The sequence below is a fragment of the Copidosoma floridanum genome, unplaced genomic scaffold, assembly GCF_036245765.1.
Source record: "Copidosoma floridanum isolate Cflo_tuat_1 unplaced genomic scaffold, Cflo_Japanese_pri ptg000009l, whole genome shotgun sequence".
Taxonomy (NCBI): Eukaryota; Metazoa; Arthropoda; class Insecta; order Hymenoptera; family Encyrtidae; genus Copidosoma; species Copidosoma floridanum.
The window spans coordinates 9,168,269-9,188,768 of record NW_028321886.1 but is presented as its reverse complement, the minus strand read 5'-3'; the positions used below and the strand labels follow the sequence as shown (position 1 = coordinate 9,188,768).

General features: G+C 47.6%; 2 protein-coding genes across 6 annotated transcripts in view; one reads left to right on the top strand and one right to left on the bottom strand.

Moving 5' to 3' along the window:
• LOC106638039 (E3 ubiquitin-protein ligase Rnf220) overlaps nt 1–6,921 on the top strand; it is a 72,335-nt gene extending 65,414 nt beyond the window's left edge. The window contains exons 4-9 of one of the 2 annotated variants that reach the window (XM_089589515.1): nt 4,125–4,393; nt 4,472–4,748; nt 4,828–4,847; nt 4,899–5,360; nt 5,432–5,506; nt 5,595–6,921. In XM_089589515.1, coding sequence (XP_089445641.1) covers nt 4,125–4,393; nt 4,472–4,748; nt 4,828–4,847; nt 4,899–5,360; nt 5,432–5,506; nt 5,595–5,666 — 1,175 coding nt within the window. In that variant the 3' untranslated portion in view covers nt 5,667–6,921. Of the gene's footprint in view, nt 1–4,124; nt 4,394–4,471; nt 4,749–4,827; nt 5,361–5,431; nt 5,507–5,594 lie in introns of both variants that reach the window. The other variant, XM_089589514.1, reaches the window with a different exon arrangement.
• Nucleotides 6,922–9,247: 2,326 nt separating this feature from the next.
• The window catches only part of cher (filamin A protein cher), a 37,381-nt gene continuing 26,128 nt past the window's right edge, over nt 9,248–20,500 (bottom strand). For all 4 annotated transcript variants that reach the window (XM_089589776.1, XM_089589777.1, XM_089589778.1 and 1 more), the window contains 9 exons: nt 15,643–15,783; nt 15,018–15,320; nt 13,314–13,919; nt 13,059–13,222; nt 12,355–12,646; nt 11,408–11,601; nt 10,864–11,305; nt 10,559–10,765; nt 9,248–10,484 (listed from right to left, as the gene is read on the bottom strand). In XM_089589776.1, the coding sequence (XP_089445902.1) occupies nt 10,300–10,484; nt 10,559–10,765; nt 10,864–11,305; nt 11,408–11,601; nt 12,355–12,646; nt 13,059–13,222; nt 13,314–13,919; nt 15,018–15,320; nt 15,643–15,783 (2,534 nt within the window). In that variant the 3' untranslated portion in view covers nt 9,248–10,299. The remainder of the gene's footprint in view (nt 10,485–10,558; nt 10,766–10,863; nt 11,306–11,407; nt 11,602–12,354; nt 12,647–13,058; nt 13,223–13,313; nt 13,920–15,017; nt 15,321–15,642; nt 15,784–20,500) is intronic.

Here is a 20,500-nt window from a genome sequence, read left to right as displayed (position 1 = left end):
GACGCTTAAATGTCCGACAGCCGCTGGTGCGTGCCCCCGCAGGTTTCCCCTTGCGACCCCCTCGTTACGCGCCGGCAACTCTTTCGCCTTGTACGATTTTACCCTCCGCGCTAGAGAGCGCCCTGGGTCCCGCTGGTTATTTAATTAAAACCGGATTATACGAAAGTTACTCCCGGAACACCAGCCGCCCCCGCGCTTGTGTGTACGTCCATGCCCCCGCGATCTTATACTCACTGCATATGTATATGAAAGAATACATCGCAATCGCTCCACACACGTATATACATATAGGTACCCATGCACGGACACTCGCTTCTGATTTCCGATTTCTTTAATTAAATAATAAATTTCGCGACCGAGAGAGGTATAAATACAGGTGGTGTTGCGTTTCGTTGCATTTTATGGAGTTTGTACACATATACATCGGACATACGATGAGATATGTACGACAGCTATGGCAATAATAAAAGGGGCTGGGGTACAAATGGGCACGTAGCCTATAATAATAATAATAATAATAATAACAACAACAACGATGATGGTAATAATAAAGAGTGAGGGAGGCGGGCACGAATCGGTCGTCAATACCCGAGCTAATTGCTTTATTCGGATTGAACTTTCCGGGCGTACACGGGGTATTATAAATATACCGACGCGGCTAATTGCGCCCGTCCGTGCGAGTGTATACACAAGCAAGGGGGGGATACCTATATACACGGTGGAATTCGCAATCGCGGTATGGATGCCCCTAACAAGAACGTGCCTCGGTCGACCGACGAGCACTTGGCACCTCCGAATGCGTGAATCTTTTTTTTCTTCTTTTTTTTTTTTTCTCTCTTTCGTCTTAGCTGTTGCACCGAGATGGACCTCGCTCGAGCTGAGATGTGGGGGAGGGAAGCTACCTCTCCCTTCTTCCGCAACAATCGTGCTAGGGTATACAAACAACGTAATCGTGGTGGCATTGATGTTCTCTATGTATTAAATCAAAGGGGCATTCAGATGCCGAGCCGTGCGTCCCGGAATATCCAAATCGCGGCTCGCCATAAAGCCAAGCTGACTTGTAACGTCGCGTTATTGTTGATGCCACTGCACGCCTCGATGCGCCCCTTTCTCTCGCCGATGCTCTATAGCTGTTCTGCCTTGATTGCGCAGCTGCATTTACCCCTCCCCCCCTTCCCTCAAGTGCACAGGCTATACGTGCGATAACATAGTACGTGCACGGGGGCGGGGTAGCGAGAGCCGTTATCGGCGATACGCGTTGATCTGTTAATAATAAATATATTTGTATCAGGAGATATCTTTGAGTGTAGTACGAGTTGGTGTGAATTGTCTCGCGAGAGGTGCTTATCGAAGGAGCGTGGGCCGTGTACACATAGACACCGGAAACACCCCGGGGCTGTGGAGGCACGAGCCGACGTAAGTAAAACGCGACGTGTACTTATACCTGCTTATCGACGCGTTATATCTCTCTTTGCTCGAAAAGTGGCTCCTTAAGTATTATCGAGATAGCCGAGCGGGCTCCCGCCGTACATCGGCTCTCTCTCTCTCTCTCGCTTTTTTAATTAAAAAGGAGAGCCCAGATGTGTATATAACACCGTTGGGTAGGTATTACAAGCGCCTCTATCTCCTCCACCTTCCCTTTGGGGAAGGGGCAAAAAGGCGTAAGAATGGCCTCTCCTTTCTCACTGTTTTTTCCTTTCTTCATCGTCTTGGCCCCCAAGTGGCGGTGTTCTCCTCCAACTGTATAAATGATAGGGCCGTTATGGTCTAGATAGTCCGCGAAACGGCTTCGCCCCTATATCTCTCCGCCTGGCCCTTCGGAGCAAAGATAAAAAAAAAAAAAAAAAAGGAGAGGAAAAGATAAAGAGCGCCCGCGGCTTAACCACCTGCTTCGTCTTCGTTCTCGCATCAACGCCCCTGCAGCTTGTTCTCCTTTTTCTCTTTAATTGCGCGAAAAGAGCCCCCTTCCCAACCCAACAAGGAGGCCCGCAGGCAAGGGCCACTTGCTTCCTTGATTATTGCAAGCCGGTGGGATTAACTGTATCAAAGTACACCTATATACCTCGGGATTTTTCATAAGTACACGCGCGGCTAGTTCTTCCGATTGTTGCCTCAACCCCGCCCCATCGAATCTCTCCTCTCGTGCAGCGCGGAAGATAGATACTTGAGGGAAAGGGCGCGAATATCGAGTACCGGCGCTCACATAAATTTTGCGGGCCCACTTAATTGAAAGGGGAAAGAATAGTCGACGTTCCCCTTTGGTACTAACGTTATACCGTGTACCTATATATACATATAGATGCTGCAAGTATAACGTATAGGTACAATAATACACGGATCCGCGGGACAAAGAAGGTAGGTATTTTTATACATGTATATATATACATAGAGGAAGGAAGTCAGCTATAGCTATCCGATCCTCCCACTGGCCGGTGTACCCGCGTGCGTGCCGCGCTCCGTAGGACGGGGATATATATATCTTGTGTATATGTTAAACTGCGCTTTAGAATGCCGCTCTCAGCCCCCGGGCATTCGACAAATAAACGACGATCGAGCGTATGTGTATAGGTGCAGAGGAGAGACAGCGGCATCGGTGTGGAGAGTCACAGTCCGGTAGCCTTTTCTTTCTTTCTTTCTTTCTTTCTACTCTTCAGCGAATCTCCCCTTCCTTCCTTCCTTCCTTCTTTTCTCCCGCGCTCGTGCTTTCAAAGGAACGACGCTACTGCTTTATACACGCGCAAAGCTTTACGATTTTACATTTCGACTTTTCCTCCCCCTGTACCTATCCTCCTTTCAATACGTCCGCCGATTGTTCGAGACTCCATTTCGGGCCTTTTATTATACCTAATACTTCTCGCGCTCGCCGCGAGAGTGAGAAATATGTTTCGCCTTTCTTTCTTTTTCTTTCCCTCTCGTTCCGATGACGTACTTTTAAGGAGCGCTAATTTGCTACATTTGTCCTCGTAAACATAACTCTATGGCTACCGATTCATACGATATATATTTTACGGCCAACCATGTATGCGCGGTGCGTATAGGTGTACAAGTGCTCCTTTCGGAGAGAAAAATCTACGTAAATGTGAGAGTGGGTCCCTTGGATGTTTCGATCCATTGGGATGTATACATGTAAGAACTCCAAACACGATAAATTACATTGATATCCCTCGGTTGCGGCCTCACGTGTCAAAACAGAACAATCCGTGGCACCGCGTCATTTCCACTTTGAAAAAAAAAGATGGGGATGGAGAGAACTCGTGGAGTGTGGACGTAAAAAAAAAGAAAACAAAAAAAAAACACATCAAGCACCGCCGAGCGTTGAAAATCCAAGGGTCTTGAGAACATGTAGTATATCTTCCTTCAAAGGCGAATGTAGATGATGGGCTGGGTTACGGTCTATAGGGGGGGGAGCCGCAGCGAGCCAGGGCCATTCGGAACATCGTGTATAGCAGCAGCTTGTAAAAATAGACAAGAAAAACGGACGGGCGTACCTTATACTTGTATACACATGCACGAGGATTTCCGGTGTTTTGTGTTATTGCTCGACGATGCATCTACATAACGTCCTCGTTGTCGACTCTGTCGTGGTGGTATTACGTCGACACGTGCCCATATACCATTACACTCTCGGCCGCTTTTCCCTCCCCGAAACAACAAACGATCGGATTAATATGTATAATATACGCTTTTCCTTTGAAACTGCCCGGGTGCGTGTGTGTTATAATACACACGTAACACTGTCAGGGGGGCGTTGCGTCGTGAACTAAGTAGTACTTACCAAGTACTTAGTGCTCGTCGTTTAAAAAATACCCAACTTGCGACCCACTGCTCGTATAGGCACGACGAGCCAGATAATCTACCATTGTAAGAGTTATTATACTCACGACAATAAAATGAATTTAATTTTTGTCAAAAATACTACAACATGTAAAGTATCCCTGGTGACCTAAAACTTTTGATAGAAGCAGTTGATTTTAGTTGCGCGAGAGGTTTGATGGGTGTAGTATACTTGTGACTCCAACATGGGGATTACGACTTTGAAGACTCGATCGAGTGTATATTATAGCAACAAATGCCAAACTCGAACCAAAGCGAGTCATGATTTTTTGTTCTTTGTCTGGTTGCAGGGAAGAAAAAGTTCTCGGCCGATCCGACCAGCTGCCCGGTGTGCGGCGCGTCGGTGAGGCCCCAGGAGCTCGAGCAGCACTTCCTCCAGGAGCTGGACCGGCTCTTCAAGCTCTCCTCGGCGTCGCCGCGGCCGAGGCCACCGCGGGCCGGGCTGCCACCCGCCACGCCCGAGCACCTGCACAACCAACTGCTGCACACACCCTCGGCCGCCGACGGCACCCCCATCGGCCGGTGGGAGACCTTCAAGCGGATCAAGGCTAACCGACAGGTTGGTGCACTACACTGAATAAATAATGTTGGGTACAGGGAGCGAAGCGCGGGTGTAACGATCCGTCTTGGTGGTTAGGCGCGCCTTCGGATAAAGAATCGCAAGAGGAAGGCGGACGAGCCGGCGTGCCCAGTGTGCGGCGAGCGGCTCTCGGGGACGCCGGAGGAGCTCAACCAGCACGTCGAGCGCTGCCTGAGCCGGCAGAACGGCCCCGGTACCGGAGGCGCCGACAGACAGCAGGGCCTCGACGACGAGGAGGTCGACGTCGAGGGCGACACCGAGAGCTTCGAGGAGTACGAGTGGGCCGGCCAGCGGAGGGTCCGGCCGACCCCCATGCTCCTCCAAGGCTATTCCGGTAAGTCCCTTTGTCATATCCCGCGGTGTATCTATCTATTTCCCTCGAAACTCACCCGCGACGTGTTTAACGGGCACAGGGGCGGGTCTGGCGGCAGTGGTGGCGGCGTCCTCGTTGCACCACCACCACCACCACCACCAGCAGCTGCAGCAGAATCAGCACCGTAGGGCGATAAACGGGGCGAGGGTGCCCTCGGACTCGTCGCACCAGCAGGACGATGAGGACATGGACCTGGTGGTCGACGGCGACGAGTCGGCCCAGTACGGGCCCGCCCAGTACACCGAGGCCGACGTGGTGACGCCTCGACACGAGGGCTCGGCCCGGGAGCAGAAGGAGCGCGAGGCCCTGCGCGAGGCCGTCATCTCGCCCAACGGCCAGCAGGCCCGACCCCAGATGGTCGAGGTCAAGACCGAGCCCTCGTCTAGTCCCGGCTCCCACCACCAGCCCGAGGAGTCGGCTGCCCCGGGGGCCTCGTCGTCCACGTCGCCGCACCTGCTCGACGCGAAAAACGAGCAGACCGCCGACGCGCCGGTCGTCGAGGCTTTGCGCTGCCGCGTCCGCGAACTCGAGGCCGAGATGCGCGGCCAGGGGCTCAAGTGCCTCATTTGCATGGTGAGGATACAATATGTCCGTTGTTTTCGCGGATACCGGCTCGTGTATATTCACCGCCACTGTCTTTCCAGGAGCCGTACAAGAAGCCCGTGACCTCGGTCTGCTGTTGGCACGTCCACTGCGAGTCGTGCTGGCTTCACACGTTGGTAAGTGTCCAGCTTTTTCCATGTATAATATGATCTCCACCGTGTACGAGCCCCTCGATCAGAGCCGCGTTATCGTATATGTTCGCAGGGGGCGAAGAAGCTGTGCCCGCAGTGCAACATGATCACGTCGCCGTCGGACCTGCGCCGGATCTACTTGTGAGGACGACCGTGAACCGGATCCCTCCGTCGACCTCCTCCGTCCCTTCCTGCGCTGTCCTCCCTGTACATTTGTAAATTACCTGGTGATGACTCGTCCCGCCCCACCGCTCGGCCGATACCTTGTACTTAGCCGTGGTACATGCACGCATATAGGTATAAACAATTTTATGGTATGAATTAACTCCCATAGAGGAGCACAAGAAGAGGCGGAAGTGTTTGTTTATCACCTCCTCCTCCCTTTGGCCGAATCGTGCATATAATACATACATGTGTCTGTGTAAATAATCGCGAAGCCCCTTTTTAGTGCTTTATCGCTGTTTCTTTGGTGGATAGTCAATTTTTTTTTTTTTTTCCCTCCGTATACTTGTTTTCGATATTTGTAAAAGATGCGCCATTCGCTCGTTGCGAAGTATCGTGTTGAACGCGTCGGTCTCGTGATGTACTTACTTTTTTTTTTTTTTTTTTTTTTAGGGAAATCGGTTGTTTCAGAATTTTACGAGGCTGACGCGTCGCACTCCAACGCGAGATGTTATTTTTATTCCACCGTCACGTTGGCCATTTTATAATCATCGTCACACTCGATTTCTCTCGATAGTCGTCGCACGTTGAAGAAGAACAAGGAGCCGGGCGTGTTTTAATGAAAGTATATTATGTCCCCGTACGGATGAAACTTTTTTTCTTTGTTTGTTTGTTCCTTTCTCTCAACTCTCGCGAAATTCGCCGCGGTCGTGGCGATTCACGCGCCAGACGATCCGTTTGTGTAAATAAAATATTAGGACAATGTTTATATTATTACTATTATTATAAAAAAAAGAAGAGATTAAAAAAATTTTATATGATTTCGGAATACGAAAGACGTTTCTTTGTATCGAATAGTTGAATTACTTGACGTCGTTCGCCGAAAGCTGAGCTCTGCATAGGACGTTGTATAGACCGGTACACTGTGCAAATCGAAAATGGTTACAGTGCTTCTAAGACACGAGTTACAAGAAAGAAAAGAAGAATTGAATGTAAAGCGTCGATAAATAAATAAATCTATATATATAAAAATATAAATAATATATGGTATAATTGTTAAACTTTTATCTCTTCGTCTCTTGGAGCATTGCAATATCCGATGGAACAAAGCGTCGAGGAGCCGAGTCTCCTTATCGCGCACAAAAAAAAAAAAAAAAAAAAATTGTAAATACACACACCAGGACGAGTACCATATATCTGAAAATCTCGAAAAAATTCTGTGCTGTACTCGAAATAAAAGAACCATCATGGAAGTACATGGACGCCTCGAATTTTGTTTTCTTGCAAAAAAAAAAAGCTCTCTCCCCTCACGTTTCCATTTCCCATTGTACAAACACTATAACTCAAACGCGCTAATTCAAATTAGAGCCGTGCAAGGCAGCAGCTTTATTTATTTATTCTTTTTATTTTGTTGTTGTTTGTTTTCGCGCACAAAGGGCACATTTTTCTTGAAAAGCGTACACGGGAGTCGAGCGCAATTAAAAATGCCTCACAGCAGCCAAGGAGGAGGAGGAGGCAAAAGCGAAAACAATGGAGAAAAGCTGCCGGCGAGCCAACAAAAGCCGGAGAAACTTGTTAGCCAAGTAAGTACATCTGGACCATCGCTGGCTTATCTCTTCCGCGAGCGCGTCCCATATATACAACGCGAGTAATTAAAGCGCGCTCCTCGGCGGAGGTACAAAATGGCGGCCACATTAGCTCCCGCTAGCGCGGAAGATTGCCTTTCACCTCGCCGCGTATATATACAGGTATGGAGAGGCGCGCATGGACGCGAGCGAATTTATTCCCGAGCAAATGACGGGAAAGTGGAGTGGGGTAGAAAAAAGAGAGTGGATGGACCTATGGGGCGCGAAGAAAGCGGAGGAGGAGGAAAATCCGCACGAGGCGCAGGTGGGTGTACGTGGCGCGGCGGGAGGGCCGAGAGGGAGTTCTCCTCGGGAGGAAAGCTCCGCCTCTGCCGGGGCTTCTCTCCCTCCCCTCCCCCCTCGAGTGCAGCTCGGAACGACTCTCCTTCGCGAGACCGCGGAGTCGCGGAAAACGCGGCGATCCGCAAGAGTGTTGTGTATACGTGCCCGGCGAATCCCCGAGCTGCCTCGTCAACTCCCCCCCCACTGCTTTTCTACCAACACTTTTGGCTTGCGCTACGAGAGCAGCGAGTGGCGAAGGAACAATTTTATTCTTAGATCGTGACCTGTGCCGATAAACCTCCACATGCACATACCGCCGCAAATGGCGATGGCAAAGAAACAGCTTTATCGCGCTGTTGGCTATGCGATTTAGTCGAATGGGGGAATACTTTTTTCTTCCATTTTTTTTATTTTATCTGAGCAATTTTCCCCAGAAATATGAAAAAAAAGGAATAGCAGAATTGCAAAACAAATAACCCTTTCATGACTTTTCTCTTTTCTCATTTTTAAATAATTCATACGCATCATACGATACCATAGATATAGTTCTCACGGTATCGAATTAACCGTGCGAAAGCTTACAAATGTATTTTTTTCCCGAATAAACAATATTTCCATCGACATGAATTCACGAGCTCGATTATCGATTGCATTATGCAAAAAAAGTCCTACGAACGGCGTATAATTTTCATGAAACGGGGCATAGGTTGTATAAGTTAGCCGAGGCTCGTGTTCCAAATATTTTTTTGGAATATACTTACTCGTCCGACACAGCACGAGAGGAGCGCGCCGGCGAGGTATAGCGCCGCGCGCGTCCCGGCAGCGACTATTAAAGCCTCTCTGTCCTCTTTCGCTCTCTTGCTCACCGTGGCCCGGGGAGGGTGGGGCGTGTTTGCGCGCAACCGCTTGAGGAGGTCGAGTGGCGGGCTCGTTTTACGCAGCTGCGCGGCTACTGGAAGGTGAGCGCGGTCCTTGGCGCCGCCCACCGTCCTATCGAAGCCGCGCGCCCTCCACCTTTGCTCGCGCCCACTCTTCCTCCCACCTCCACTTCCGTAAGAGTATGCACGTTGTAGTTCCAAGGAGGTACCTATTATTAGGTGTGGGTACGAGTCGCGCTTCCGTTCGCCGGATACGGTGGGGCAGCCGGTTACGCCCTTTCTCTATACTTCCGGCCTCCTCCTTTCGCGGGGAAATTTCCCCAAGCGCGAGAGTCTGATGGATGGGAAAGCCGGCCCTCTTCCACCCCGAGTTGGGGGTATAAAAGGCGCAATAAAATGAAAAGTCAAATAGAGAGCGTATCAGGGAAAAGCGCAGGAAAGGCAAAGAGGCCCGGGGAGAGGAAAAATATCCTCCCTTGATGCGCCGTGTAGGAGGGCAATATCTCCATATACGTGTGTTAAGGGATGGATATACGGGGATGGGGGCAAGTTAGGTATTCGAGAAATCCATGTATACACAAGTAGCTTGTTTTACTTTAATAAATATATTTATTTATTTATTTATTTATTTATTTATATGTATGTATATATTAGCTTTATTTACTCGTTTGTTTATTTTACTCATGTACAGTACATCGTAAACAACATGCTTGTGTGTATTTATATATGTAATAATCTATTGCGATTTGTGTGTGTGTGTGTGTGTGTTGCTGTGAGTGATTGTCGATAAAATAAACATATACATTGTACGTACGTGTAATAAGGTCGATTAAAAGATAAAATGGCTCATAATAAAACTAATTTCTCTTTTTTTTTTCTCTCTCTCTCTCTTTCGCGTGGCTGCTTTTCACATTGTTACACGACACTCGAGAGATTTTCTCTTGGTTCGATTTATTACTTTGCTACGTTAAGGCACAATTAGTGAAACACATTTTTGCTTTGAGATAAAAAGGACCGATTTTTTTTTGTCTTTTTTCTTTCTTTTTTTCTATAATTGACTCTCTTGTCAAACGAAAAACAGTATATTGCATGTTACATTTACGAATGCTCGCATGCTTCTTTCATAAGAAAAAAAACGGAGCACTATATGCATCGATTTATAATAATTACATGCTTATAAAAAGTAATATATCATCGATTTCAATGAAAGTGCACCTCCATTAAATTAATACAGAAGCATCCATTGATGTGTCGACTCGTATGTTAACGTGATTTTATATGTCTGCTTGTTTGCCTTTTTTTTATTTAAAAGCTGTGTATTCGATGTATTTAGTTTTTTGTTTTAGGCTTCAACATATCGAATCATAAAAAGCACTTTGTGCGTATACATAAACCAAAAGTAAAAAGAGAGTCAAAAAAAACTTTTTTACATAAAAATCAACGATAGTCTCACAACATTACTTTTTTTCTCCATAAACATTAAAAGCCGAAAAAATAGCTTGACAAGTGAAAACATTATTTGTCAATGGCTTGGAAGAAAAATTGTTTAAATATATATTAAAAAAACAATTTTGTTTTTTTCTTTAAAAAATATGACATTGATAAAACAAAACAAAGTAAAATCTAAAAAGTTTACTTAATATGGTTTTTCGGGGTTTTTACTATTTTTTTTTTCTTTTCTCCTCCCAAGATTCAAGTTCGTTTCCTCCGCCTTCGTTTGATTAAACTTGATGATTATTAAGTGGGTAGTGGCTGATGGACGATGAACGAACGCGCTGATGCAATGAAATTCCATAGATGACGGATGCAAGGGAACTAGTCGGTGGTTAACTTAGACTTCGACCTTGAAGGGCGAGCCAGGAATGTGGTCGTCGCCCCACTTGACCATGACAATGTATTCTCCTCGCTCGCGCACCACGTAGCTCACGTTGTAGCTGTTGCGACCCGCGTGCTTCACATACACCTCCTCGCAAGGTCCCTTGGGCCCGTGAAGTCCCACAAACAGAATATTGTTTCCTGCAACGTGTCGATTGAATATTAGAAAATTGATTTGAACAAGAAGACAAAAATTACGATACAACACGACGTACCGGCATCACTGGCATTCACGGTGAACTGATTCTGCTTGCTGACGTAGGCCTTCTTGAGACCCATGCCCTTGCTCGTGACTTTGCTGGCGTCCGACTTGAAGTGGGGAATAACGGGGCCCGCCTGCTTGGAGGTCTTGGAGAACTTTTGCACCGTCTCGACCGCGATAAAGCTAGTCTCCTGTCCTCCTCGCTCGGCGAAGCTTGTTCCTTTGGGCGAAAAAAAAAAAAAAAAAAGAAAACAAGCAAATGAACAATATCCGATGCAAAATAGAAAGAGACGAGGATAAACAACTAGCAATAATTACCCGTGGCGGTGACCTTGAAGGGTGACCCGACGATGTGGTAGCCATTGTACTTGATGCTGATGTAGTAGTCGCCGGAGGCGAGGGGCGTGTACCTGACCTTGTAGCCCTCCTCGACCTCGGTGCAGTCCATGGCGACCTTGCTCGGGCCATCAACTGTTACCCCGAGAGCACCGACCCCGGCGTTGCACGTGTTGATGACAAAGTCCGTCTTCTGGCCGCTCTTGACTTCCTTGAGGCCGTTGCCGTGGGCGTGTATGGCCGCCGGATCGGCGTCAACTTTGCCCACCTTCACGCGGAAGGGGCTCCCGTTTATGTGGACCCCGTTGAACTTGATGTGGATGTTGTGGATACCGTTCTCGCGCGGCATGAAGCGCACCGAGTACTCCTCGGCGTCGATCGACTGGATGAAACAGTCGTCCTCGACCCCGCTTGGCGACACTAGCTAAAGTTTCGATACAGAGCACATGTATATGTTATTGGTATAGGAACAACAACAACAACAAAATACATCTACATATTATATAAAACGTTGAACAAGACGCACCTTGCCGTCGAGTTCGCCCTTTGCGCCGTTCTTGCGTACGAGGAATGTGTATGGCTTGTCGGGCTGGACGCCGGTGTCGGGGAACTGGGCGATCTCGAGCTTGTGCGCGTCTCCCATCGCGGGCGAAATGTAGACCTTGTGCGGCGAGTCCGGTATGTGCTGCTCGTTGAATTTAATGCCCACCCTGTATTCACCTTTTAATGAACGAAAAAATTAGTTTCTCGAATTGCATCATCTTTACAATTAATATATATTATGTACAGGATGGTGGACAATGTAATGGGTCGTATTCGGGAGCATCGTATCAAAGCGAAAAAGGAGGTGGGAAGAAAAGCTGTATAGGGCAAGAGGTGACGACGGAGATCCATCTAGAAGATTCCTCCTCCGCGCGATTATCTCTTTCTTCGTAGATATACGGCTGTACATACACGCGACCCATCCATCCGCTCACGCGGCTCCCCTCTTCTCTCGCTCTCTTCGCATGGCGCAAAGTTGCGCGACCCAAATATAAACCGACGACGCGATCTCATGCGCGCGTGCGGGCGAAAATATGAATATGCCACCTTAACAAATATAGCCGACGATATTTCGGGAGCGGCGTGTAAATAGAGTGGGAAAGAGACACGAGGTTACGCGTATGGAGCCGCTTCAACAGCAATGTAGCCAGGATTATGCGACTTTCCTCCTCGCCTCGTTATTCTTTCTTTCTCTCTTCCGAGGCCTTTCCTGTTTCGCCTCTTTCTCCGCATTCCACGAGGCACAAGTAAACAATTACCTCGACGATCGATAGCCGTCGTCTCTCCCTTTTTTATTTTTTTATTTAATTTTTTCATCGCTCTCTCGCGACAGTCGAGCCAATAAACGAATCGTCGGCCAAAATAATGCAAGACCAGCCACGTAGTAGGTATTTCGTAAACATAATGCGAAATCGAAAAATGATGGCTTACCGGGCTCGCTGACGATGTATTTGACGTAGCAGCTGCCGTCCTTGCGATCCGTGAAGTCGATCTGGGCCTTGCTCGGGCCCTCTACCGACACGGCCAGCGTGCCGGCGCCAGCCTCCCTCGTCCAGATGTTGAACTCGCAGGGCTCGCCCTGCTCGCCTCGCTCCAGGCCGGGCCCACCCGCGTGGACCCTGTGGGCCCCACCGTCCTTCAGGGGTCCCACCGTGAACTGGAACGGCGAGCCCGGGATGTGTATCTCCTTGTAGCGGACCGACACCGTGTGGACTCCAAGCTCCTGTTTTTCCAATTGAGATTGGATCGGGGGAGAAAGAAAAAAAAAAAAATGTTATCAGACAAGTCTCGGCTCCTCGGATAATTTTTCAAAGAGTTGAGCTCGCGCCAAGAGTCGCAAGAGGCATCGAAGTGCTACCCCTTGTTCCCGACAACACCCTGTCTCTCTCTCTCACTCCCATTGTCTTTTCTCGCGCGCCGCGCCTCGTGTTACCTTGGCAGTCATTCGTGCCAAGAAATATGATAAACGAATGTAACCACAAAAGAGACTCCACGGGACAATGAGGAGGAGGAGTAGTCGAGTAATTTACGCCGACGCGTCCAGTGACGAGGAGGTCCCCGTCGAAATCAATTACTCATATTTCACTGCGGTAAACGTTGTCGCGAGCGATGGCCAATAAAACAAGCTGATTTACCTTGGGTATGAAGGCGACGGCGTACAGCCCGTCCTCGACTTCCTTGACCTCGGCGTCCTCGGTGACGCCTCCCGGCGACATGACCGCCGCCGTCAGGTCGAACGACGTGATGCCCGGCATCTTAAAGGTCAGCTTGCACTGGCTCCCGACCTCCGTGATGGGCACTACATCGCAAAGGGACAACATTGTTTAGCTCACCATCTGGCAAATGAAGCGCATTGGGTGCAGCGTGTCGAAAGGACAACAGTAACGTACCGGCCTCGCGTCGGCGCTGTATCTTCTCGCGCTGGCGGTTGCTGCCGTCGCCCATGACCTTGACCGTGAAGGGCGAGCCCTCGACGTGGTGGTCGGCAAACTTGACGTTCATGATGTAGTAGCCGGGCTCGGTGGGCTTGTACGAGATGCTGAGGGTGCCGTCGTCGTTGTCCTTGCACTGGATCTCGGCCTTGCTCGGGCCCTCTATCGAGAGGGAGAGGCCGCCGTAGCCGGCGTTGCGCGTGTCCACGGAGAAGGTGTTGTCGCATTGGGTCTTGCCCTCGTGAAGGGCCGCCCCCGAGACCTTGACCTTCTTGGCGTCGCCGACCTCGCGGTCCTTGACGTCGATCTTGAAGGGCGAGTTGACGATGTGCTTGCCCATGCGCTTGACCGAGACCTCGTGGGTGCCGGACTCGCGGGGCGTGAAAGACACGCAGATGTTGCCGCTGGGCATCTTCTTGAGGAAGCACGGCTCCTCGAGGCCGCTCGGCGCCGTTATCGAGGCGTTCAGCGAACGGATGTCCGCGTCGCTGAGGCTCACCTTGCCGGGCAGTTGCACCTCGGAGGACGAGCCTACCGAGATCTGGTTGCGCTTCCGGCCCTCCCCTACACACGCACTCGTTCGAGATTAATCGCTGCCCTTTCGGACCGTCGACGCGACTCGGTATATATAAGTCTCGAGTCGCCATCGAGCGTGTCCGTATATAACACTTATTTTGCATGTACATTCACATATAGGTGTATACGTATATAATAACAATAATACGTAACAAATCAGATCAGAAGAAAAAAAGGAAAAAAAAAAGAAAAAATCAGCGCTGGCGGTTCTGTAGCGAAACACCGTGCACCCAACAGCTCGTCGATCAAATTATTTGCACCAATCGTGCACGCGTTTTTCAATAAACATATACATTTAGAGGGGTGAACGGTCCTTCGCTGGCGTTGATTAATAAAAGCCAAATAACTATACATATCAGCGGTAATAATTATTAGAGTCAAGTGGGTTAATTGTTTGATTAAAAAAAAAAAAAAACAGCTTCATCACGTAAACACTTTTTTCTCTAAACTGCGCGTGCTAGTTAAATCAACAGGAGCAACCTACCTTTTATCAAATAGATATTACATACATCAAAATAAACGTAAATAACAGGTGTGTGTATACGTTCAAAAAAGTGTTTCAATCCTTTATTCATGAGACAAGTTAATCGCACATGATACACCCTTATACACGTAAACATATATTAAATAATGTATAATATAATGTAATACAATGTGACCAATGTTCTACAGAGTAAGGTAAAGTCCAACAAAAAAAAAAAAAAATTATTGATTGGCAAAAGTAAACTGAAGCAAAAAAAATCGTTTGTAGTCAGACAAGATAGTTTGTCGTTGCGGTTGCTGATTTGACTAGCGCGTATAGCGATACAACCTTTTTTTTTTTTATTACGATGGTATCGGTCGCATAAACTTTTCCTACTTTGGCGTAGCTGCGAAAAACAATGAGAGACAAAAAAAATCAGATCATTATTGCGATTAGAATGTTCTCGTAAGCCCGAGAAAGTCCTAATAACAACAACGGGGGTTTACGAAACAGGGATGATGGTGTAGGTATGAAAAAAAAAAAAAAAAAAAAAGAAAAAAAAAACGAGAAAAAATATTTCGGATAAGGAGACGCGTGAAAGGGAGAAAAACGCTCGGACTCACCGGTTATCTTGGCTAGGTAGGGGCTGCCCCTGATGTGCTTGTCGCCAAACTTGACGGAAACCTTGTACTCGCCGGGGGCGGTGGGCAGGTACGAGACCGAGACGGTGCCGTCCTTGTTGTCGTGGCAGGAGATCTCAGCCTTGCTCGGGCCCTCGACCGCGAGCGACAGACCGCCCGCGCCCGCGCCCTTCGTCGAGATCGTAAAGTTGGCCGGCTCGCCGCACACCCCGTATATCAGGCCCGCGCCGTAAGCCGTCACGTAGCCGCTCGCCAGCGAATCCACGTGGAACTTGAACGGGGAACCTGTACGGTGCGATTACATTTTGAAACGATTTTTTTTTGTTTTTTTTTTCAACCACCCGGATCGATGTTTTCATTGAAGCCACGCAGCGAAAATCGGTACCCGAGCCGCGGTTGGTTCGTGCCAACGCGAGGCCGCGCCTCTTGCAAACGTGCCTATATATTGCACCCCGTGCGTGTAAGCCAACTTATATAAACTCTTGCAAATAGAAACATCGCTACCCGGACGTTCAAGTCTTAAGTACCCGCCCGTACAAAATGCCTGCCCTGCACAACTGTATACATATAATGTAACCTGTTCCAATGGAGAAAGAAAATACCGTACCTTGGACGTGCTCGCCGTTGAACTTGACGTAGACTTCGTGAAGTCCTTCCTCCTTCGGCTCGTACTTGATGGAAACCGTGCCATCGTGGTTGTCCTCGATAATCGGCTTGTCGATGTTTCCGCTGGGCATTTTTACTTCGGCTGGAGCGAACAAATCGGCATTATTTACAAAGTAAAAAACAAAAAATCGTCAAAATTTAAGAAAAATCGCTTAGCTTGGGGGAAAAAAAGAAAGAGAATATAAACGAAGCAGAGCTTCTGGCAATTTTTTTTTTTTTTCGGAAGATCGGGGCCACGATTTACGACGCGGAGGCTACTCATATACGGCTTTAACGAGGCTGCGCGCCCGAGTAGGTACACCCGACGCTGGAGATTTTTTACGAGCGCGCTATTCTCGTGGAGCACGGGAGGGAGAAGCCATCGGTTACTCCATAAAAAGGATCAGGCAAGGGAGAGAGAGAGGATGAGCCATGGTTTCGTCGCACGACTGCACGCCCCGAGTTCGGTTTCCCGGCATTTTTGAACGATCGCCAAAAAATACTCTCCGGCGAGCTTTCGATTTCGCAACCCACCGACAGCGATTTTGCGATTAAACATACGCAAGGTGAAGAAACGAGGAAAAAATCTTGACGAGATCAACGTTACGTCGGATTTTCCGCTAAACCGGTACTTTTTTTTTTTTTTACCGCAAAGCGAGTAACATTTAAAAAAAAAATCGCGTCATCGAATCGACGTGGAATTAACAATTAATAACCAAAATAGCTTCGCAAACGAGTATAATGCAGTGGGAGGGGGCGTTCAAAAGAATTTCCACGGCGCTCCGATTATACGCGAATAAACGAAAAGTAAGCCGCGACATCAAAGAAACGCGCGCTCACGTCGGTTAATTAGATTCAAAGGGGCAAAGTTAATTATCGCGGTATGTGAAAATTGGCTCTTCGTTATTGTCTCTTTCTCCGGTGGTATTTATCACACACACGCACGCACACACGCACAATTTGCGCCAGACGGGAAGAAGGAGAATGCGTTACACAACCGGCTCCCGCGTGAAAATCACCATTCGATATTTGGTATGAAAAAAAAAAAAAAACGAAGCAAGTGGTCGGACCTTGTCGGGTCTGCACGTGGAAGATACTGAGGAAATTCAGGGGAACGAATTCAAGGCCCGTGACGGAAGTGAGGTTGATCGCGCGATCGGCGTCCTGGCCCTCCCCCTCGGCGGGCTCCTCTCGAAGGGAGGTCAGCGTGAAGCAAATCGGGCCCCGTTGAGGCCTGTCGAATTGGCTGTAGGTAACCGCCTTGAGGAGGCCCTTGTAGAAAGTCGACACCTCCTGCCAGGCCCTCTCGTCGTCGGTGACCACTGGGTGCGACATCTCTCTTTGTCACCCCCTCGTTGTTATCGTTATGCGATATCAGTCGAGTCGCGCAGGATTTGCAATTACGTAATTGACGGACAAGAGCGGCTCTGTACCGATCACTCGGAGGTCCCGTGCTCGGTGACGGTCGGTGACATCGGCGGAGTTCCGGTGAAATCGACGGACATGTTACGTAACAACTGTATATTGGCTATGTATGTAGTATAGTTTCCGAGCTGGTGTTGGCCGACGTATAGGTCACATGGCTCGTGGCGATGGAACACTGAAAGTAGGGGGTGGTTTGGGTAACACGCGCGGCGATGTTTGTGGTGTCACAACCGGGGGGGATGATGGTGGTGGTGGTGGCGGTGGTGATACCATTCGTGGGCGCACCTACGGACGGACTGAGGAGCGAAAACCGGCCCGGTCGGATCGAGACGGGCGCGCTCCCTCGGATTCGTTTTTCTTTTCTTTCGCGTTCTATCTTTTTTTTTTTTTTCCTTCCTTTTCCCTCGTTCCAGTCCGCGAGAGGGGCCGCGAGAGCGCGTGTAGGCTCGTGTGCCCAAGATTTTGAGCGGCGACGGCGGCAAATTATATACATACACCAGTCGGCTTATGTTTATTAGCAGTAGCTGGTAGTTGTAGTATGTATCCGAGTGTCAGGTTGTCGCCTCGTCGGCGGAAAGATCGCGCACGCGTATTCGATCCCTCGCAAACGCGTTGACGTATATTTTATTGCAGCACTGCTTACACGCGCAAGAGATGCTGGTGGGGAAAGAGGGGCTGGAAATGATTGAATGTACCTATACACGCACCCACACGCATATAATTTGTATTTCGTCGCAGAGCATATGGCTGTGCTCGCTGTGCGGTGCATGTGAAAACTATATGTGATGGGCGCCTGTCCAATCGGTGAGAAGCAAACGCTACTCCCTGGATGATATAGATGTACCATGGGTTATTGGGACGAGAAAATCAGTTCAATAGATAATTGGAATTGAGGAAAGACATCATTTGTACATGTACAGTGTGACGGGTACTCGTACTACTGAATGACAAATAAGTAGTAACACTCCAAGTATTGGTCAGGCGGCCGACAACTTATGCATAGCGTAATACCTACCACCATTTAGTTTATGATTGTACATTCATGTGTTGACTATGATTGGCCTATAACCCTCGGAGGATCAAATAAACTTTCGTCATAATCCTAATTTTATAACTTTATTCGAAAATATTTTGTGAACGACGAATCGTTGGATGTAAAAAAATTGCTTTGAAGTTTTAAGGATCGCGAGAGGGCCGAGAGGTAAATCTAAAAACGACGAAAGTGGTACTCAGTTGTAAATAATGACGTGGAGCATAAACGTATACGTAACGTAAGTAGATACACGCGGACCGAAAGTTTGACGACCAAAGCCACCTTTACAACTCTGCCTTTAATTTTACGATTCTCATTATTGTGTCTCTTTTAGTATTGATGTCGCTTGGACAGAGAAAAAAAAAAAAAAAAAAAAAAGATTGTTCTTTGTAAGTAAGCCACGGCGTTAATTTTGTCGTAAAAGTTGTAATTTCCAAAGTATTTTTTTACTGTCCACGCAACTTTTTGATAGGTTGTACTTACAGGGCAATTATTTCTGTCTGCTGTTACTCGGATGATGCCTTTTCAACCGGAGTAAAGCCAAAAATCAAAAATTGCAATTCGTCCATTTGACGCACAATTTGGCATTGCGTTTTCGACGCGAAAACACCGTTTTTTATGTATAAGTTAAAGAATCGCGAAAATACTCGTTTTAAGGGTAAAATTAATACGCGGACATTTGGAATTTATAGCCCTCTATGTATGTCTTAAACGTCGAAAAATTGCCGGTGTAAAATACGATATACGACATAGGTATATACCCCCGACAGAAAGTGCCAGTCGGTGTATATTGCGAGCATCATCAAAATAATAATAATGAGGAATAAAAGGCCAATAAAACGACCGACAGAAATATACGTCGCTACGCGTGTGGATGCACCTCCCGGGCAGTGGATCTCGCTCGTTCGTATCGTCGCTCCGCGTCTCGATCTCGCAGGTCCCGGTCGGCCAGTCAAGTAGCAGCAACGCCCCCCCCCCCCTCTATACACGCGCGTACGCGTATACGCTGCACGTGCCAAATGCAACAGAGGCGAAAAAGAGGAACAGCAGTACAGCAGCGCGTCCTACATGATTTACGGGCTACCTAGCTATTCGCTTATAGCGGCATACAGCCCCCCGGCACTACCACCCGCGATATAGGTACCCCATGTATAATGCTGCTTTTCATTGACTCGATGCGAGAATCGCTTCGCGATTAATTCGCCGCGCGCTGGCCTCGCGGTGCACATTACGCGTACATGTGTTCGAAAAACGCCGATCCCTCACTCTGCCTTTCAGCACGCGTTTTTGCTCTATTTCTTTCTCTCCTCCTCCTCCTCCTCCTCCCTTCTTCTCCGCTCTTTGTTATCGTAACTCGAGTGGTGTTATTGTAGAGCATTTTAACGGCTCGACGCCTAAGAGGATCGGGGCATATCGTCTCAACGGATGATACCTCGACTCCTTATGAATCTTACTTTCTTTTTTTCTTTTTTTCTTTTTTTTCATTAGAGATGTTGCATGCATGGTATAGGTATACATTTTTTCAGCTATACGCTGTACAATTTTCATTGCACGGCTGAAATTGTACATTGATCCTTCTGGACTCTACTGCACGTATGTCAATTTGGAATAAAAAAAATATCTCAATGTGATACATTTCACCCTCAAAGCAATTACATCGATTACTAACGAATTTATGTTTTTTTTTTTTTTTTTTTTTAATTAGCCATAACATCTAGAAGCAGAATTTAGTGGAAATTATTAGAAACAATAAAAACGAGTTTTTCGATGAATTGTTAAGAAAATTTTATAGATGCCTCCGTCAAATTATATTCCGAGCAATGAACTTAAAATTTGTCAACTACACATTCGATGCCTGTATTTATTATTAAAAATATTTTTGGGCTCTATGAAAGTTATGCTCAAATATTGCTCAGAAAATTAATCATCACTAATCGTATAGGTATACACATATAGAATAAAAGCAAATCATTAAACTTCTACGAATACAAAAAAATGATACTTATGGAAGAATTTTCCATTGAAAAATGGGCATCGATGTAACTACCGACCCACACATATTTTTATTTTAACTTGTGGATCATTTTAGCGGGCTGTCTCGGTAAATGGGCAAGTAACGAATAGCACATCGGGTTGGTCGAAATTCCCGGTTGTAATGGATCCGGCTAGCAACATCGCGGCTTGAAATTATTTTAACGAGTATCAAGGTAAGGGCAAAACAAATTTTACAAATTTATATCACCTCTGCGGTGCGTTTCGGCAGGAATTCCCGAAAAGTTTTCGAGACTCTCTCATCAATTACGAACAGTATTTTTTGGACGGTATAAATATAAGTCCGAGAATTATTTTTGAAATCTCTCGG